The 20,932-nt window shown below is 41.1% G+C and overlaps 2 protein-coding genes across 2 annotated transcripts; both read left to right on the forward strand.

Annotated features, from left to right (window-relative positions):
- Window positions 1-817: 817 nt before the first annotated feature.
- On the forward strand, window positions 818-9,080 carry LOC309373323 (pepsin B-like). Its single transcript, XM_081917437.1, has 9 exons — window positions 818-938; window positions 1,550-1,703; window positions 3,128-3,245; window positions 3,561-3,679; window positions 4,295-4,494; window positions 5,279-5,401; window positions 6,851-6,995; window positions 7,524-7,622; window positions 8,843-9,080. Exons 1-9 carry the CDS (start codon window positions 883-885, stop codon window positions 8,993-8,995), a joined length of 1,167 nt encoding a protein of 388 aa, XP_081773563.1. The 5' UTR covers window positions 818-882; the 3' UTR covers window positions 8,996-9,080.
- A 4,504-nt stretch (window positions 9,081-13,584) lies between these two features.
- On the forward strand, window positions 13,585-19,861 carry LOC309373324 (pepsin B-like). The gene is made up of 9 exons (XM_081917438.1): window positions 13,585-13,710; window positions 14,029-14,182; window positions 14,944-15,061; window positions 16,252-16,370; window positions 16,758-16,954; window positions 17,396-17,518; window positions 18,238-18,382; window positions 18,594-18,692; window positions 19,516-19,861. Exons 1-9 carry the CDS (start codon window positions 13,655-13,657, stop codon window positions 19,666-19,668), a joined length of 1,164 nt encoding a protein of 387 aa, XP_081773564.1. The 5' UTR covers window positions 13,585-13,654; the 3' UTR covers window positions 19,669-19,861.
- The last annotated feature ends 1,071 nt before the right edge of the window (window positions 19,862-20,932 follow it).

The following is a 20,932-nucleotide window of genomic DNA, read 5'->3' on the forward strand; positions in this document are numbered from 1 at the left end:
ATACTATTCAAGCTATTCTTAAATTTTATCTGTGGGTGAAGAGTTCCCTGAATTCCCTGAATGTGCTGACATTCCCCTTCAGACCTTCCCACTCATTGTGGTGGAGAAGGTGGGACTGGCATGCACAGATCTTCCATAGAACAATTTTAAAATGCCTGAATTGAACCACATAAATACGCAAGGTGTGAAAATGTGTTCATGCAACAGAAAACAGCTATTTCAAAACCTCATTAAGTTCTATTAGGGAACTCGAGCTGTTGACAATTACGGTATTATCTTTGACATACTAATCAACTGAAAAACCTAGATATTAAATGTGAACTGATCACAGCTTAGACCCAAACATGACATTAAATATAATGTTAGCAAGCACAGCTTCCCAAGGGCATGGTTCAACATGGCCCAATACCTTAGTGAAGATAACCTGGAGTTACAATATTTGTTCGACTCAGTGTATAAAAATGAAACGTATCTAGCCACAATTAAATACCCATCACAGCAGCTGTGATTATCAAATTGTCCTTTATTGTTTCTGAAAAGGGTAGGAACAGATTATAAGGAATTTGGCTTATTAATATCTTATCACAGATTTGTTTTCCGTATTAGCAAAAGTTTGTAGATAATCACTCAATTATTTTTTTTACAAAAAATGAAGGGCACAAGCTGCATTTAAAACCACTCTAACAAAGGACTTTCTATCACTCGTAAGCAATGGAAAGTGTAGATATTGGGAATGCATGGTACTGGAGGACATCAAGAGTAAACAGATAAGCCAGCAGAGGAGAGTAGCCCTGGGTATAAAAGTAGGGACACAACAGCTGTAACTGCGGAAGGGATTTCTAGATTCTCTAGAATATCACACTGGCCAAGACACAAAACATCATGAAGTGGTTGATCCTGGTACTGGTCTGTCTCCACCTGTCGGAGGGGCTGGAGAGGTGAGTGTCTCAATTAGGGTCTCATTCAGACTTTCTGTTGCACAGGTATGCACTTTAAAGCTCCAGGCCTCAGCGGCTTTTTGCCCCTGTGTTTTCCTTATATTTTATCATTGAATTGAGGCAAATGGATATACATAGAGACCCAATTGCCATTTGCTCCAATTCAGCTGCAAAACTTGGGTTTTCCTAGGGAAAGTGCAGGGACCCAAAAGCTTGGAGACAGAGCTTTAAATCCCAGACCTGTGACACAAAAGGCAGTCTGGATGAGCCCTGTAGTAATGATCTACATGGAAATATTACTGGAAGCTAAAACAGATCACACATTTTCAGCCAGTGACTACCCATGTTCTTATCTTTCCATAGAAAAGTTAAATCCTAGTTTTTCGGGCTTCAAGACTTATTCTTTCTGCCTTGTGCACTCCCTTGCTTTTATTTATTTAATAAAATTTAATATGATGAATAAAATAAATGATAAAGTAGCACGATGGACTGTTAGCAGTTCCCAGTACCAAAATAGAGGAGGAAGCTGATGAAGAAAGAGGGCATAGGAGAGGTACAGAAGGACCAGCACTGTTGCTTTTGGCTTCCTGAGATCTTTGTGTCCTCTGCAGAGTCATTCTGAAGAAAGGGAAATCTATTCGGGAGAACATGAAGGAGAAAGGAGTGCTGGAGGAATTTCTGAAGAAAAATTACGTTGATCCTGCAGCAAAATACCACTTGAATGAATACAACATTGCTTACGAACCAATAACCAACTACTTGAATGTGAGTATTAAAATAATAAAATATGCATCTTTCTCTCTTCTTCTGCCCATCTTGCCCTTTCACTTTTCAGTCTGTCAAAGGTTATATGGCCTCATAATAGCAGCATAATTGCTCCTGTCAAGACCATTTTCACACCACTGTCTCTGTCCATGATGAATTTGGGGTTGAATAGTGAAAATGCTTCTCCACTTTTGGAATGATGGAATAAGTGAGCTTGCCCACTTTGTCACCTGGCTGGAGGGTTAGAGGTAATGGAGTATACAACAAAAGCGTAATTCTAATCATGTCACTTGCTAGGGTAGCGTAATGGTTAGAGAGTTCGACTAAGACTCGGGAGACCAGGGTTCAAATCCCCACTCAGTCATGAAGCTTACTGTATGACATTGGGACAATGGCTTTATTTTTATTATGGTGAATGAAGTATGCTGCCTGAAACCCACTGTCCACTTACCTGAGAATAAGTTGCATCAATCTCTTTCCTTAAAACCACCAGTGTGGTGTAGCGGTTCAGAGCAGTGGACTCGTAATCTGGTGAACTGGGTTCGATTCCCTGCTCCTCCACATGCAGTTGCTGGGTGACCTTGGGCTAGACCTTGGGTGACCTTGGGCTGGGTGACCTTGGGCAAGTCTCTCAGCCTCACTCACCTCACAGTGTGTTTGGTGTGGGGGAGGATGGGAAAAAGAGATTGTTAGCTGCTTTGAGACTCCTTAGGGTAGTGATAAAGCAGGATATCAAATCCAAACTCTTCTTCTTCTTCTTAACTGAAGAGGAAAATAAGCTGCAGAGTGCTTATCTTTCTATGACAACCATTCAGTAGCTGGTGGTTTTCCTTTTTACTATTTTACAAGCTTGAGAGAGAGCCACTGAACAAAAATCTAAGCCTTCATACACCACTGATGAGATTTAACTTAGGTGCGGTTCCAAAATCAGCCCTATGCAGTGAGCAAGCATAGAACTAAAAGCTCCAAGGCACTCCACCAGGTCTAGGTTTCACCAGCCTCTACTGTCTACAAGATACACTAAGGGGGAATTACTGGGGTGAAAACAGCAACGGCTGGGTGTGTGTAACCCTTACTTGAATCTGACAATGTTTTGTTGGTTGGCATCTGTCTGTCTCAAGACGCAATGGGGTGTGCCAATAGGTGTGAAGTCTAACCAGCAATGGGCCTTGTAATTACAGAAGATGATTAAATGATGACATTTTGATTTTGTGTTCTTGCACTCAGCTTGCCACCAATGCACTGTATGATCTCGGACAGTACTATTGCTTACCTCCCATTGTGGGCTAGGATGCATTTTGAAAATGACCTGAGCTGCCATTTCTGTGTGGGAACAATAGTAGAAATGAAGGGGAAATGTTGAAGCTCAGTATTTAAAAATGTGACAAAATCTTTCTTCTTACCAAAATTTTCTCCTTGGACAGTCCTTCTACTTTGGACAGATCAGCATTGGGACCCCACCACAGGACTTCCTTGTTGTGATGGATACTGGCTCCTCCAATCTCTGGGTACCATCTGTGTACTGTAGTACAGCAGCCTGTGGTGAGTACTAACATCCAGCTGCAGAGAAATTTGTTTCTATGAACTTATTAGCCAATTTGGCTTGTTTTATTTTTTTAAAAGCCAAACTTATCTCTTGTACTATTTTTAATGGGAATGGAAAAACTGTATATTATAGTGATATTTTAGAGATGGCTGATCCTTCTGTTTCCTCCTTTAGTTCAAAATCTTTATAACTTTCAGCACTGACATTCTGACATAAAATAATAATAGAATGTGCCAATGTATTAAAGAACATGACTCAGTTAGGAAGTGTTCATGATATTGTGCTTTTGGTTTGGTTTTGCTTTACTCTAGAAAACCACAATAGATTTAACCCCAGTGCATCTTCTACATACTACAACAATGGACAGACCTATACTCTCTACTATGGGAGTGGTGACTTGACCGTCATGCTAGGCTATGATACTGTGCAGGTAAGTGACCATTGCATCACACATTCACCCACCTTAAACTTTGTGGCATTCTAGGAATCATCAAACATTGGTCAATCAAAGAAAAAGCAGTCTGTTCGGAACCCAGCATTGCAACCAGAATTTACTTCACAAGCTAAGAAAGAAGGGGACCAAGCAAAGCTTAAGATGGAAGCTTGTGGCCCAGATATTGCTGGCTGTGTGCCACTACTGCAATAGGCAGAAATGAGGGTTTGCTTGGTTGTTTTGCACACCACTTTCTACATAATGGGTACTTTGCTGTGGTGGACAAGTAGTTTGAACCTGATGACTGCCGAAGCTGTTTTAACATCTGAGGCAGAAAACTCAAAAGGTCATTTTATGATCCCACCCTTTTTATTCATTCCTTTACAAATTAACCAGGTCTAGTGTAAGGAGAACTTCATAAGCTTTCCCAGTGAGGCATTGCAAATTATGTTTGTTTAGCTCACAGTCTCATTGCCTCTTTGTTTTGCATTATTCCTAAAAATGGCATGTGTTACCTATTCTTACTATTGATAATTTGATTTATTCAAGCTCAAAATCATTGCTATGCCTCCGATTGCGGATGAAACCCATTTTTCCTTCTGTTCCTCACAGGTCCAGAATATTGTCATTCAAAACCAGGAGTTTGGCCTGAGTGAGATTGAACCTGCCACTCCCTTCTACTATGCCAATTTTGATGGGATTTTGGGCATGGCTTATCCTGCCTTAGCTGTAGGGGGGTCATACACAGCCATGCAGTCAATGATGAGGCAGGGGCAGCTCTCTGAACCCATCTTCAGCTTCTATTTCTCACGGTGAGATACAAAAATCTGTAAGTTTGTCAGGAGGCATTCAGAAGATCGAGCTCATAGATGTTAATCTGGAATAACTAAATTACAACTCCCTGTAGTATTCTTACTGCTCCTTAAAACCATGAATATCATTCAAAGTTGAGATGGATATCCCAGCCATTTAAAAATATTTCATTTGGGGAGGGTTGCAACACATGCTAAGGTTTAATTTCCTCACATAGGAAGCTGTCTTAGTATAAGAGTCTGGCCTTTACTCCACCTGACGGTAGCTAGCCGGGATTTCAGACAGGGAGTCTTTCACAGCCCTACCTGAAGATGCTGGCTATTGAACTAGTGACCTTCTGTCCACAAAGCAGATGCTCTGGTAGTGAGTTATGGTCCTTTGCCATTAGCAGATCCTTCCTCAAAGACCCCTAGAAAGACAGATGCTCTACCAATAAGATGTAGCCTTTCTGCCTACAGTAAGAGTTTATGCATACGATCCCCAAATGACTATCAAGTCCCCTATTTGCCCTAACACACTTTAGCCATCCTTTTGGCTTAGAAAATGGAGTGGTGAAAGGATGGGTTTTCTCTCTCCTTTGAATGTATGCTTATCAATCAAGAGAGAATCTGATATTGGGAGGGGTGAGAGGAACCCTGTGGTCATTCAGGATTTGTCAAACTGAAGTAGTGTGTGCCCAATTGTTTGTTCCCATGTTCCCTGCTTTTATGTATGCAAATATAGACCTTGAAGACATTCATAAAGCTAGCCTTGACTGGTTTTGTCCATTTCCCCACTCAACAGCCAACCAACTGTTCAGTATGGAGGTGAATTGATCTTAGGAGGTGTTGACACTCAACTGTACTCAGGAGAAATTGCCTGGGCACCCGTCACTCGTGAGCTTTACTGGCAGATTGGTATTGAGGAGTAAGTGATATTCATAATTCTCATTTCATCTATAGCTAATCATGGTTTTTTGCTTTGATTTCCCATTGCCATGTCTCTATCCAGATGATAACAAAAGGTCTCCAGCCTCTTTGAATGTGCAGCATTTCTACAGAGGGGAATAGTCTTATTCTTGTTTGCTACTTTAAAATGTATGTGTGTGTGTCTGCATGCTAGTACGTCAAGAGGTGGGTGTGTTTATGTGCTCCAGCACTGGAAATGAACCTTCAAAAACCAGGAGGATAGCAATCCATTCAAAGTTAGGTACTTTAAAGTTCTATTAATTTCAATGGGAGAGTTATGCAAAACAAAGAAAATAATTCTAAGAAGGAGCAATAGATAACAAAACAGTGTTCATTGCTGCAAGCATGAGGATATCCTTGCTGAAGTGTAGTAGTTTGTTTTCTTAGCAAACAAATGCTGCCTTAAAGCTGCTGACAGGTGTGCTTGAGAAGCTCTCTGTTTCTAAAAGACTGCCAAATGAAGGCAGCATGGGAAAATGAGATGAGTCACTCATCACTTGTCACCAGGGAATAGTGAGATTCGCACCACAATATTTTGTGCAGAACTTTCAGTCATAATGGATGGACCAGCTAATAAAAGGAAACCAACCATGCTCTTCCCAGCACCTTGAACGCTGCAAAAATACAGGATTCCAGCAACTTAGGTTGGCAAGCCTATGATGCTGCTTTACACTAAGGCAGCTTCTTTGGTCCAGTTTGTCTAGCGTTGCCTAAATCTGATGCTCTCCAGACGCTTTTGGTCTACAACTTCCATCAGCCACAGTGGCTGGGGCAAATAAGACTCATAGCCCAATACATCTGAAGAGCACTAGGTTGGCAAAGGCTGTTCTGCATGGATTAGTAGCAGCTCTCCAGCATCTCAGAGGTCTTTCCCGTCACCTTTTTAACAGGACGTGTGTGGCAAATCCCTGGGTATTACCATTTTGTCTGCACCCCCCATATTACAAGTTTTTCCAACAGAAGCTTCTTCTTTTACTCAAAGCATAGTAGATTCCCAAATTTTGGGATGTCTCAGATTTGGTTTTCACATTTGAAAGTGGGAAACAGCATGGCGTTGAAAACTGCATTTTACTTTCCAGGAAAGATTGATCTGAAGTAAGTAAACCTCTTTGGGTTATAGTTTATGTGGCTATGTATGTGTTTCCATGGCCATAATAGCTGTCTTTGGGTTGTATCCAACTAAACTCTACTCAGAGAAAATCCATTTAAATTAATGGACCTACATTGGTCATGCTATTTTCAATGGGTCTGCTCTGAGTAGGACTAGCATTGGCCACAACCCTTTGTAGCTATAGATGAAGACTCCTCCATCTTAAATATGAGAAGGTCTTTGTGTTTCTCCTATTGCCTGCTTTGTTCTTTGTTGCTAACATTATTGTTGCAACATTCTTTGCTTTTATCTCTATAGGTTTGCCATCGGTGATGAGGCTACCGGCTGGTGCAGTGAAGGCTGCCAAGGAATTGTAGACACTGGCACTTGCCAGCTAACTATCCCTCAGCAGTACATTGGGACATTCCTGCAGGCTATAGGAGCTGAACAATACAATGGAGAGGTAGGTGGAGCAGGAAAATTCCTGCAGCTCACTCTTCATCACAGGGGAACAGGCTCCATCTGAAATCTTGCACCTAGGATGCTACAGCCAGGTTAAGTACAAGAGATGTGTGCTCCTAGATGAACACAGAGACATTGTCCTCACTGCTATGGTAAAGAGAATGCTGGATTAGAAGACAGGTCTCAGCCTGATCCAGCAGGATAATTCTGATGTTGCTTGTTTATTATGTATTTCGTATTTCCATTTGTATTTTATTTATGTTAGAATTTGTTGCCATACTGTTCTTGCTTAAAACAAAAACCCAAAAACCCTCACGGCAGCTTACATAAAAATAGTCAAGTTCAGATAAAATTTTTCAAAAAAGGCTTAAAAACAAGGGGACTCTAAAAGGTGTCTGTTCTCTGTATGTGACTGGAGTAAATCAAGTTTATGTCGTCTGTCAGTCTATTTTCTAGTGTGGATTGAGTCTGACCAATCTATGGCCTGGTGTGCTCACTGAGTAAACCTTCTGTTTGTCTTCTTTCACAGTATGTGGTGAACTGCAACAATGTCCAGAACATGCCCACCATCACCTTTGTCATTAATGGAGTACAGTTCCCACTGCCTCCCTCTGCCTATATCTCTGAAGTAAGTGTACAACATTGCTTAATGACACATACCGTATTTTTCACTCTATAGGACGCACCGGACTATAGGAGGGGGAGAACGGGGGGGGGGGGAATCTCCCCCTCTCTGAGCAGTGCCCCTTCAGTGAAGCAGTAGGAGAAACGGAGCCCCTTCCATTTCTCCTCCCGCTTCGCTGAAGGGGCACTGCGCAGAGAGGGAAAACTGCGCAGCGCCTCTCCACCGAAGCAAAGCCTGGAGAGCAAGAGTGATCGGTGTGCACCGACCCCTCTTGCTCTCCAGGCTTCAGACGGCTATCTGCAAGCCTTCGGAGCGCGGCAGGAACTCCTGCTGCGCTCCAAAACCTTGCAGATAGCTGCCTGAAGCCCCCGGAGCGCAGTGGGAGTTCCCTGCACTCTGGGGGCTTCAGGCGGCTTCAGTGAAAGCAACACAAAGCCTCCGGAGCACTGGGGGAGCTCTCCCTCTGCACTTCAGAGGCCTCGCGTTGCTATCGCTGAAGTCAAGGAGCCTGCATTTGCCCCATAGGACGCATACACATTTCCCCTTCATTTTTGGAGGGGGAAAAGTGCGTCCTATAGAGCGAAAAATACGGTATTTTACACTAAGGCACTTAAGCGTTAGAGAGTATCTAGATATTGTACCAATGCTCTTGATAACACAGCCTTTGCTTTATGAAAAGATAGGATTGGTGGCATTTCACATCATTTTTTCTGATCCTTATTTTGGGAACCTTGCATGGGTCTCTCTTTGCCATCTTATTTGTTTCCCTACATTTGTAAATGCAAAGATCTTTTCATAGACTAGTCTGCTCTGGATTTTATCTCTAGAAGCAAGACTTGTAGTACCTACAAATGAGTGTTGGGGAATCCTTTAATTTTGTCACTTCTGCCAGAGTACGGATGGTGCTTGCTGCTTTGGCATCCCTATTGATCATGTGTGTATTACAGTTAGTTCTAAGCTTGCACATGTGAGTGGTCAGAGACTCAGAATTAGAGCACGTGTATTATGGATCTAACTCTCATAGCTACCATATGAGCTATGCACTTGCAAACAATCTCGAGGAAGTATATTCACAGCTATATAGTTATAGCAAGTGGATGAGCAGCCACATTTCTAACTTGCAATCTAATCTGGACATGATTTCGTACACCTTTTTCAAAGGCTTTATCACATTTTCTTCCAGCAGAGATGGAACTTATAACACGTTTTCTTTTATTTCACAGAGCAATGGATACTGCATAGCTGGAATTGAGACCACATACTTGGCTTCCTCAAATGGGCAGCCCCTATGGATCCTCGGTGATGTCTTCCTTAAGGAATATTATTCCGTCTTTGACATGGCTAATAACAGGGTGGGCTTTGCACCATCGGCTTAGATAGCACAAAGGCCATTCCCTCTTTAGCCTACTGTTACTGTTCTCTTGGACTCAAAAGAAGCATATTAAATTATGTTTGAAGGAACATTGCAGTTTCTGGATTTTCTGTAGGCTGCCTGTCCCGGTTTGTATGTCATCAGTTCTCTTGGGAGCCATTGAAATGGGAAGATAAGCTCCAATTTGCCAGATTGTAGCCTCTTCCTCCCCAACACAACTGCACTCTGCCCTGGAAGAAGCATACAGTAGTAGCCCTCTGGCAGGCTGGAAGGAGCCAGATTTGAATGGGGACGACCCTCCCTGTGCACTTTCCTTTCTATTGCAAGCACTGAGTGCTTGTGAGAAACTGAATTAGATCACCTAAGCAATCTTAAGCAAAAAGATACATTTTAAATACTTGATTGAATGTCAGAACGAAGGGGCCAAGCTGGAATGTTAACTGCAAGAGAGTTCCACTATTCCACCCCAAAGGCCCTGTCTTGTGTGTTCATCAACCTATCTGGTTTTCACAGGCAAGCACACAAACAGCAGATCTTATATTATGGGTTGGGACATAACTAACCAGACTATTTTGGCACTTTGAATTGGGCCAAGAAACATACTGGCAGCCAATGTAATTGGCACATAATCAATGTCACATATTCACACCTTCAGGCTCCTGCTAGCATGCTGGAGGCCGAGAGGTTTTTTTACCAGCTGAAATTTCCGAACCGTCTCCAGAAGCAGCCCCATGTAAATGGCATAGTAGTAACCCAACCTGAACTAACACATGGTGACCAAGGCCAGGTCATGTATCTCCAGAGTGGGCTGCAGCTGGTGTTCAAGACCGAAAAGACAGAATGCACTGCAGAGAACTGCCACTACCGATGCCTCTACTGACAGTGGCAAGTCCAGGAGCACTCTCAAGCTGCAAACTCAAAACTTCAGAGGGAGTGGAATCCAGATTAGTGGGAAGAGAAAAAAAGCCTCTGATCTGAATTGTCAGCTATTTGTGAAAGAAAAATACTAGGCTTAAGGACAAATGATGGGATCAACATTTAGCTTGGCCCTCAGATGGCTTTAAAAACGATTAGTCAATCTCAATTATCATAGAATCATAGAATCATAGAGTTGGAAGAGACCACAAGGGCCATCAAGTCCAACCCCCTGCCAAGCAGGAAACACCATCAGAGCACTCCTGACATATGGTTGTCAAGCCTCTGCTTGAAGACCTCCAAAGAAGGAGACTCCACCACACTCCTTGGCAGCAAATTCCACTGTCGAACAGCTTCACCACATATGATAATCTGACCCAGAACACTGAATATGTCTCCAATAAAGTTAGTTTATATACGTGGGTGACATTTTAAAGATGATGAATACCACCCATAAATGATTTAGATTGAATGTTTCCTCACCTTCCATGAAATTATCTTCAGAGTTTCCTCTTTCCAGACATTCCATTCTCTGAATGATATAAGACATCTGCCTGATTTCCCCATGCTATTACCTTCAGTTGAACCGCAAGAGATGTGGCTAAATGTTCTAAGTCTGTGCATACCATATTCTGTCCAGGACATTTTGCTGCCTGAGCTGAAGCAGGAAATTGTGCCCTCTGACTTAAGGTGCAGACTCGTCCCCAAAGCTGGTCAAGTAATTTCGGTACTTGAGGCAGAAAACCCCACAAGCACCTTTCTCCCTTCTTGGGAGGAAAAATGCAGCAATAATAAATTAAATAACTAATCACTTGCAGCCCTTTCATGGCACCCCATAATTAACTGCCTGGGGCAAGTGCTTCATTCTGCTTATTGGTAGGGCCAGTCCTGATTCCTTCCACTCTTCAAAACACTTGTATTATTGTGCATCAGTGAAAAGATGTCCTGTGAAGAGTACAAACTGAAACATTTTTCTATCCAAGATTTCCATCCAAGGAAAGCTGTCAATAACAACAGAAATGCTTTCTGTGGTCAGTTCTGCTGTCCATCTGGAAGTTTCACTGAAGTCCAGAACTGAAAGATTTTGTCATGTGATATGTTCACAAGCTGTGTTGACTGAAATCCATCACCTTGTGTCTTTCTTTTGTCTGTGTGTACATATGTATATGTGTATGTACATGTATACATGAAAAATCTTAACAATAAAAATATAATTAGAATGACTGAACCAATTATAGATAGTCTATCAATATCTAAAATGGTTATGAGACATAATACCAGATACTAGGGCAAACAATAGATGGTTCTCTTCATTGTACCCTAGTTATGAGCTAATCAGGGGCACCTGATAGATGGCAAAATGGTGGCCTACATGTGCTTTCTGTTGCCACCAAGGATAGAATCTGGAGCAAAATGTATTTGCTCCATCGTCTATGGAAGAACACAGAAAGTATTTGAAGATGCTTCCACAATACCTCTTAATCATATCTCATCACAGGACAAGATTTCCAGGACCCCAACCATTTTTGTTGTGCTCCTATGGACATGTTTCAGTCCGCAGTGTGATGTGGCAGCTAAAAAGGCAAATGTAATTCTAGGTTGCATTTTAGATGGTTTAGCCTAGACTAACAACATTCGACTTTTTAGCTGCTGCTTTGTATTGCTGGCTCATATTTAGCTTGTGATCTCCTAAAACTCTATCATGCTCTTTGGCTGTCACATTCAGCAGAGAGGCAGACTTAGAGAGAGTGGCAGTATCACCTGGAGCACCATCACCTCTTTCTTACAGACCACTCAGGCCAGATGATGGGGCTTCAACAGAGTCCTCCAGCCTGGGGAACACCTGTCCAATTCATACCACTGCACAGCCATGCTGTAGGAGTCAGTGATTACAGATCAGGGCAATGGTCCTTTAAAGACAGCTCTTCCTGAGTGAGTCCAAGCAAGCAAAGATTGTTGTGAGGTCTCCAGGGTGCTGACAAGCTGCCTTTTGACCCTGCCTTGCCCCCTGCTACCCTGATTGGGATCTGGCAGTGCCTACCATAACTGACTGGACTACCAGACCTGCCTTGCCAGGACCCTGCTCTTTGAGATGTGCCCTTAGTCCTATCAACCTGGCCTCCTCTAGAAAGTTAAGCCAGAAGAAGGTAGGACAGATCCTTAGATCCTTCCAATTCCCATTCATGTTTCTTTTAAATGTGTTCGCCAGAAAGCTCCCCATGTAGCCACCCTAGTTTGTTTAGCAGTCTCCAGTTTCCTTGCTCACCATTGAGTGGATTGCAATTGTGCCTTAAATATCTCATGAAGGGGCTTGCATTGCAACTGCTGCTAAAATGGTTTCAGTGCAAATCCTGTCTTAAAAGACGTTTGAGGACAAACACCTTCTTGATCCTGGAGCAAATCTCTCTGAAGGTGCGTTGTGAACACGTCTTCAAAGAGGCTCATTACCTGAAATCCTTGTGACAACAGATGAGTGATGCCCCCACCTGCAAAATATGACATACAAGGGGTAAGGTAGAAACAGATCTTGCCTGCTGAGGGGGAATATGCTCCCCAGTCCCGGGACAGAGCCATCAAAAACCATGGATTACACTCCCCAAACACTCCCTTACTGTCCCCCCTTATGTATTAGTGGTTACCCACTCTGGCTTAACTCACACTCCTGTTACCTGTACATGATTTTATACCATTTTCTAGCATTTAATTGCTCTGCTGTGCAGGATTCAGTTTAAAGTCCTCCTGATCAGTTTTGTGTGACTCCTGCCAAGCATATCCTTTAAAAAAAGAAAAGGAAAGCTACATACATTATACACCGAACTGCACATGGGATGACGCAAGATCATTATGATCATTTGACAAAATGTGCATCAATATTTGTGACGATACCAATGTATATTGTATCGTCAATATATTGTCAAAAGAATGGATCTTATATATGAACTTAGCAGCACAAACTGTAATTGCAACTCAGTGAGAAACAGTCCAAAATTTTACACTGGACACTTGGTACCACTCACCCTAGAATAAGAGCTATAATGGAGGAAATCATGTTGTAATTGTTACCTCCATTTTATATGCATTATAAAATGAATTAATAAAAAACTTTACAAAAAAATGATATGCATGCAACTTCTAGCTGGTGGGAGCTAAATACTATGTGATCAGAGTTTTGATTCAAAAACCTCATTGATAGTAGTGGCAGTATAACTTTATATGGTCGAGCATGGACCAATACCTTAGTGAAGAGAAACCTGGAGTTACTTTTGATATTGGTTGGCATCATTTAAATCAATATTGAGCCTATCCAGCATTATGTAAGCACTTGTCAGAATAACTGTGATTATTAACTTGGCCTTTATAATTTCTGAAAAGAATATGACCAACTTTTCAAGGAAACTGATTATATTTCTTTAGATATCTTGTAGATATCTTATCACCATTTTTTTTATTTGTCCCAATAGCACAGCTTTGCTCCAGATCCAGTTCTTATAACTAAATCTTTTTACAATCAAAAGCACAAATTGCTTTTTAAAACCCTTTAAACAAAAGAATTTGATTCCCTATCATTCATAAGAAAACAGAAAGTGTAGATATTGAGTGTACATAATGATATTGGAAATCTAGAGTAAACAGATAAGCCAGTAGAGGACAGTTGCTCTGAGTATAAAAGTAGGGACAAAGCAGCTGTAATTGTGGAAAGGATTTGTGGATTCTCTAGAAGATTGCTTTGGTCAAGACAGTGAGCACCATGAAGTGGCTGATCCTGGTATTGGCTTTTCTCCACCTGTCACAGGGCCTGGAGAGGTGAGTGTCTCAACAATAGCAACACATGAGCTGAATATATGACTGGAAATTAAATCAAGTCATACAACTTCAGCCAATGTTCTTATAATGTTCCATAGCAAAATTAAATCTTCGCTTCTCAGGCTTTGACAGTTTCTCTTTCGCACACTCCCGTGCTTTTATTGAACGAATGGATGAATAATAAAGTAGCACAATGGGCTATTAGTAGCTCCCAATAACAAAATATAGGAAAGCAGATGAAGAAAGAGTGCATAGCAGAAGGACAGAAAGGCCACCCATGTTGCTTCTGGTCTCTTGAGATCTTTGCGTCTTATGCAGAGTCATTCTGAAGAAAGGGAAATCCATTCGGGAGAACATGAAGGAGAAAGGAGTGCTGGAGGAATTTCTGAAGAAACACCATGCTGATCCTGCATTGAAATACCACTGGAATGAATACAACATTGCTTACGAACCAATAACCAACAACTTGAATGTGAGTATCGCATCAATATGAATCTGTACCTTTCCCCTCCTTCCTCTCAGAGTGGTAGAGAAAATACATGAACTTGCACATTGAGCTCAGCAGTTGATAATGCCATCAAACAACCCATTTCCCCTACAAGAAGAATGAACTGAACACTCAACCGTATGGGCTCAGAGGTGTGAATTGGGGCTCTCTGTTTTATGACAGCAAGACACAGATGTTTGTCCAGTGTGCATTAACAAAACACACTGTAAATGATTTCAGCTTCTACTTTTAATTTGGGGGGTTATGGCTTCATGGTATCTTCTTTGCTTGCTGACTTGTCTGCTGAGCATTCCATGAGACACACTAAAGATTATAAGCCTGGGTAACTGATCCCGAAAGGACTTGAAGGTGAATGTTTTCACTACAGCACTTTCCTCTACTGAAGATACAAAACACGAAAAAGAAACTGCCTTTGTTGGGATGAACATGGCAAGCAAAGATGCATATATCTCTTGTCTGGATGTTGGTAGTTAGAGAAGAGGATTAGGGATTATGATTCTAGCATCTTGCATAACCCTCCTGTTTGCTTTGCTGTATGCTCCTGGAGAGTAGTGTAGTTTACCTTCTTTGTGGGATGCATTGCTAAACTGAAGTCTTCATGATCTAAATAGCCCCTTTGAGATCATTGGTAGCAAAGTACTAGCAAGGCGTTGAAATGATAAAAGCATTAAAAGGTGTGGGGAATAGTCTTTATTCCACCTTACTCAAGTTTTCTCCCTTGGCAGTCTTTCTACTTTGGAGAGATCAGTATTGGAACTCCACCCCAGAACTTCCTGGTTCTCATGGACACAGGTTCTTCCAATCTCTGGGTACCTTCTGTGTATTGTAATACTGCAGCCTGTGGTGAGTACTCTACACAGTTGCTGAAAGTGGCTGTTTGTCTTCAAGAAAGCACTTCATTTTGTTTAGAAATAATCTTACTGCAAACCTTATTTGCAGCTTTCAAACTTGGAATATCATAATAATATATTGACTGACAACCCTAAGATTCTCCTCCCTCCCCTGATTCTGGGCACAAACCCGTCTTTCTCTGAGTACAAATTCTTTATTTTTTCTCAACATATCATGAGATATAATACTAGAGCATTGTGTGTGCACAGTATGGGTTAGAAACAGCAAATGGTGTTGTGATGGCCAGATACTATGGTGCTACTCAGCTAAGAAGTGCAGGAGGAATAGTCAATGCAAGCAGATCTTATGAAAGCAATAGCATATTGCATTAATCAAGATGGACAAATCTGTCAGTTTCAGCTTTTCATTTTTTCCAGTCTTATGTTCAGTTTGTCATATTACTGCATTGGTTTGCAAATCTTCTTTTAAAAAGGCCTCACAGAAATGCACATATATTTTAGTGCACATTTCTCCCAATATACACATTTTTGTATGCCATTTTGTCTAATATACACATTTTCTGCAAGCAATTTCCCCTAATGTATACTAGCCACAACAGTTATTTTCTACCTTCTCTGTCAGAGTCAGCATGACTCAGAATAGTGGCTGCTGGGAATCACAGGTGAGAAGAGAAAACTGTTTGCACTCACATCCTGCTTACTGGCTTCCAATAGGCATCTGATTGATCATCATGACAACAGAATCCTGACTTAGATGGGCCATTACCATGATCCAGCGGCTCTTCTTATGTTCTTACATAATGCATTTTAGTATATTATTTTCACTCATATCATACATTTTTATGTACAAATGTTCTTACGATGAAGATACATTATGAAGCTGTCCTCAAACCATGTTAAAATGGTGCAGGCCCTTCTTTTGACCAACAATGGGGACCTTCTGAGGTAAATGCAGTCACAATGCTTGTATATTTTTGTGAGAAGTGCCCCTTTCTTGTTGCCTCCTTTTTAGCCTCTTCACTGTGTGTGCATATAAGAGTTCGTAGGTGGCAGGCTGGGTCTGTAGCAAAGTCAGATCTGTTGTAAACTGAATCTTGAGGAGAATGACCACTGCATGATAATGGGCAGCCTTCACTGCCTCATAGAGATAGATTTGTACTCTGTGTTTCTTTTTTATTCTAGGGAACCACCATAGGTTCAACCCCAGTGCATCTTCCACTTACTCCAACAATGGACAGACCTATACCCTATCCTATGGGAGTGGTAGCTTAACTGTCATGCTAGGCTATGATACAGTGCAGGTAAGTGAACTTTGCACTGTGAGTCACTTATCCTTAAGTGTGCCACATTCTGGGAATATTCAAACTAAGGTAAAGCTAATAATTCTGGGAATCCAGTTAACAATGCCAGGGATCCTTTGCAGTTTAAGAAAGCATCCTGTTCTGAACTCAGCAACGAAATCTGAATTTAACAAGTGCAAAAAACTAAGTTCCTAAGCCACAGCAGTGACTGGTGGTACTCACTGAGATCCAGTTTTGCTGAGATTGACACCAGACCACATTCTGAAGAATCCACTCCACTGGGTCTCATTGTCTCCCTGTGTAGCATTATTCCTAAATTGATGAGTATTGCCTGTCAGTTACCACGATTTACGTTGCAAGTGAACCCCATTGATTCCTTCTCCCCAGGTCCAGAATATTGTCGTTCAAAACCAGGAGTTTGGCTTGAGTCAAAATGAGCCTTCCAGTCCTTTCTACTATGCCAGTTTTGATGGGATTTTAGGCATGGGTTATCCCGGCTTAGCTGTAGCAGGTCCCACCATTATGCAGCAGATGCTAAGACAAGGGCAGCTTTCTGAACCCATCTTCAGCTTCTATTTCTCCCGGTAAGATCCAAAACCTGATATTTTTGTCAGGGGCATGTGCCATACTGAGAAATTACCGGCAATCTAGGATAAATAAAGTACTCCTAAATGGTTCCATCCTTACAGTAACAAAAAACAGTTGAGAATGAGTGTACGAGCAATTGATGCAAATGAAGCTTTCTGTTAACTGTGTGACCCTTCTGAATCAACCTTACCTTTTATTACCATCACTGGAGTGATGAAAGGATGGATTTTCACCAGTGGAGAAAGATTCTGATCCTTAATGTGGGGCAATCTGTGCCCGATTTGTTCTTTCCCCCTTTGACCTGCCAACTGTTTATTACTCTCCATTTATGCTTTCTCTAATCTTCTCTATTTACCTGTAGACTTATAGAGCACCATCAAATTTATAGGTAGTTAGAACTAATCCTTGTCTGTTTTAAACCATTTTTGTTTTCTCAGCCAACCAACTGCTCAGTATGGAGGGGAAATGGTTTTGGGAGGTGTAGACAATCGGTTGTACTCTGGACAAATTACCTGGACGCCTGTCACCCGTGAATATTACTGGCAGATTGGTATTCAGGAGTAAGTGACACACATAATTTCCATTTTATCTATACCTAGCTGTGCTTTCCTGCTTTAAACATGTTCCTTTTCCAGATGACAAAAAAGGCTTTGCCTGCTCTATGGAGTGGCCGCCTTTCTGCAGAGTGGGGTACTTTTATTCCTCCTGCTTACTGCTTTAGAATATGTGTCTTGTGGGCTTGGGACTGGAATGAAACGATTGCATCAATGGATATTCCAGCTGGGTATAGCATTTACCTAAAAATAAAAATCCAAACAAGTAACAATATTTTGCAGTATGACTACTGAGAAAATATAGATTTTCTGGAACTAAAATGTTGTTTTGAGGAAGACATATAATGTCTGCATCTTTATTGCGTGCACATACTTGAATGCATGTAAAATCCAGAAAGGCCATTAACAACTCTGTCGTAGCCAAAGATCACTATTTTGTGGCAGCCTCAAGAGAAGCAATAGGGTTAATATCTTAGCATGAAAATGGATTGGATGGATCAGTGCATAATCTACTCCAATTAATATATGACAAGATGAATCCTATGGGGAAACTCTGTGAACGGGAGGAAGTGTAGGTGGGGAGAACTGAATCTCAACCAGTGAATTTTCTGTATAATATATGTGGAAGGAGGTGGCGCATTTTGTCTCAATGTACAATGCATAGCTACAGAGGTGAGTCTCTGAGAACCCATTTGGGGCCTTAATATCATTTCTTTCCTCTGCAGGTTTGCTATTGGCAGCCAGGCTACTGGCTGGTGCAGCCAAGGCTGCCAGGCAATCGTGGACACTGGAACATTTCTACTTGCTGTCCCTCAACAGTACATGGGGAATTTCTTGCAAGCTGTAGGTGGTCAAGAATACAATGGTGAGGTGAGTAGATGAGGTAATTTCAGAAAGACACACCTTAGGAGACAGTGAGCTGCTTGTAGGAAACACAATGTGCTCATATAACTTTGCTATATGCACCAAAAAGAAAGGAAAACATTTTGCTTGTTTTAGCCTGTTTTCTACAGGGGACATGACTCAACCAACCTAGCCTACTCAAATAGTTAACCTTCCCTCTTTATTTGTTCATTTTCAGTTTGTGGTGAACTGCAACTATGTCCAGAACATGCCCACCATCACCTTTATCATCAATGGATCCCAGTTTCCACTGCCTCCATCTGCCTATGTCACCAATGTACGTATATACCATATTGCTAAACATAATTCCCCAGAACAGTATGCATTTTGAACCATGCTATGTTTATAATACCTGTCTCCTTGATCCTTGCCCACCCTGACTTATTAAAGGGAGCTGGGAAGGGCTGGGCGATGGGCTCTGTGGGGTAGTGAATGCTTCCCTCTGTCAGGGAGCCTTCCCAGACCTGCTGAAAGACGCAATTATAAATAATAAAATTATTATTATTATTATTATTCCACCATTATCGTATTCTGTCATTAAACCTTATAATCACCTGATTTCTGTTTTAAAAACAGATTACGAGCCTGGTTTTTTATACTAAGGGGTGGCATTTTATTTACTCAGGAAAACTGTTGTAATGGTGCCTTATATTTTTTTCTCCTAACCCTTTTTGTGGGGTCATTTTAATTTTAATTTTTGAGATAATGGACCTGACATGGATCTATCATTGATGTTAGAATTCTTTGCTAGATTTATAGTTGCAGATTGTTCCTAAAGAGATGTTTGCTCGGACTGTAATTGCCAAAAGCAAGAGTATGAGTAGTACTAGCACCTATAAAATAGTGAAAAAGAATCCCTCCATTTTGTCACTTCCCCCAGAGTGGAGATGATGCTCACTGGGCTGGCCTCACTATTGGCCCTTTCTGCATTGTGGCCAGCCCTGAAACTGGACATGTAGATGGTCAGAGATATACTGTAGCATATCAAATGTGGATCTCTAGTGTGTCTTTGCGAACAAGTCCTTATTCCAGACTTCCTTGAAATGCCGTCTTATTTATTTCCCCAGCACAGGGTTAACTTGTTTTCTTTTGTTCCACAGAATAATGGATATTGTACAATTGAGATTGAGGCTACGTACTTGCCTTCTCCAACTGGGGAGCCACTGTGGATCTTGGGTGATGTCTTCCTTAAGGAGTATTATTCTGTCTTTGATATGGCCAACAACAGGGTGGGCTTTGCACCTTCAGCCTAGATAAAGAAAAAAAAGCCCAATTCTTTTCTGGATCAATAGTGCTAATCTTTGGGAATTCAACAGAATCATTCTACATTGTTTGTAAAGGAAATTGCAGTATTCTTACCTTTCCACAATTCATCTGCTACTGCTTTTATACTATCAATTCTCTTGAGATCCATTGCTATGGAGAAATAAATACCAATATGCCAAATTTCTAGCTGTCTGTTTCAATACTGTATGTGTGGGTATCTGAGGTTCATTTTAGGAAACAATCTAGGTTGTTCCTTTTTTCTACGTCTTGTCTCTTCAGTGACTCCTCAGGTCTTAAAATCATGAGTTCTGAATCATGAACTAAGAGTCTATAATGAAATTTGAGGAACTCAAATTTGTACCCTCTATGGCATTGATTTCAGTTTTGGAAAACTGGATGGGATCAATTTCTCCCAAGGTGTAAAACCAACTTCAGTAATAAAATATCAGCTTTAAAATTTTGCAGATTACCAAGAGAAACATAAAAAACAAGTCCAACATGTGTCATAAATCTACATAAACACATTGATAGTCCAAAATTTCATTACTTGGGGAGTCATGATGCTTCATCTTTTTAGGACTGCCAGCGTCGATAATGGTAATCATCTAATAAATTTAGCCTAGAAAAATAAAAGCCTAAAAGAAGGCATGATATAATGGGCAGTGTCAAGAGAGTTACTAATTATTATCTCAAAATACCAGAAATTGATATAATTCAATGAAATTGATTGACAGTACGTTGAGGACAGCCAAACAGAAGCACTTCTGCACACAATGTGCAATTGACTTTTGGAATTCAGTATCACAAAAGTGCTGATAGCCGTTAGCCCTAGATGGATTTTAAAGAGGAACAGACATATTAATGAAGGATAATCTGCCAATGGTTATTAGCAATGATAGCTTAAATGGAGCTTCTCTTTTCAGAAACATATTTCACTGATTGCCAGATTTGGGGGACAAACAGGAGATGAATATCTTCATCATGCCCCCACTCATGGCCCCATTACAGATGATAGTATGCTATACTAGACGTACCTTTGGTCTGACCCAAGAAGACATGTATTTGTCTGCCTATTAAAAAAGAAGAAACCTGTTAAGGAAATTCTATTTCATATTAGGCTATTATTTTCTGACACAATGCAGAAAAGAATCATTAATAAAGATGACATACTCCGAGACCTAAGTCCATGGTGTGTTTTTGTTAGGATATTTTTGATGCACTGATACTTCTCCCAATGGATTGTCATGAGGC

The sequence above is a fragment of the Podarcis melisellensis genome, assembly GCF_964234715.1.
Source record: "Podarcis melisellensis genome assembly, chromosome: 6".
NCBI classification, from domain to species: Eukaryota; Metazoa; Chordata; class Lepidosauria; order Squamata; family Lacertidae; genus Podarcis; species Podarcis melisellensis.

What these genes read in the sequence shown, in the direction of transcription:
- LOC309373323 (XM_081917437.1), top strand. Translation starts at nt 883, where the DNA reads ATGAAGTGGTTGATCCTGGTACTGGTCTGTCTCCACCTGTCGGAGGGG. An exon ending in CTGTCGGAGGGGCTGGAGAG is followed by an intron (nt 939 to 1,549) that starts GTGAGTGTCTCA and finishes TGTCCTCTGCAG; the next exon opens with AGTCATTCTGAAGAAAGGGA. An exon ending in CTGTAGTACAGCAGCCTGTG is followed by an intron (nt 3,246 to 3,560) that starts GTGAGTACTAAC and finishes GCTTTACTCTAG; the next exon opens with AAAACCACAATAGATTTAAC.
- LOC309373324 (XM_081917438.1), top strand. Translation starts at nt 13,655, where the DNA reads ATGAAGTGGCTGATCCTGGTATTGGCTTTTCTCCACCTGTCACAGGGC. An exon ending in CTGTCACAGGGCCTGGAGAG is followed by an intron (nt 13,711 to 14,028) that starts GTGAGTGTCTCA and finishes CGTCTTATGCAG; the next exon opens with AGTCATTCTGAAGAAAGGGA. An exon ending in TGGCAGATTGGTATTCAGGA is followed by an intron (nt 17,519 to 18,237) that starts GTAAGTGACACA and finishes TTTCCTCTGCAG; the next exon opens with GTTTGCTATTGGCAGCCAGG.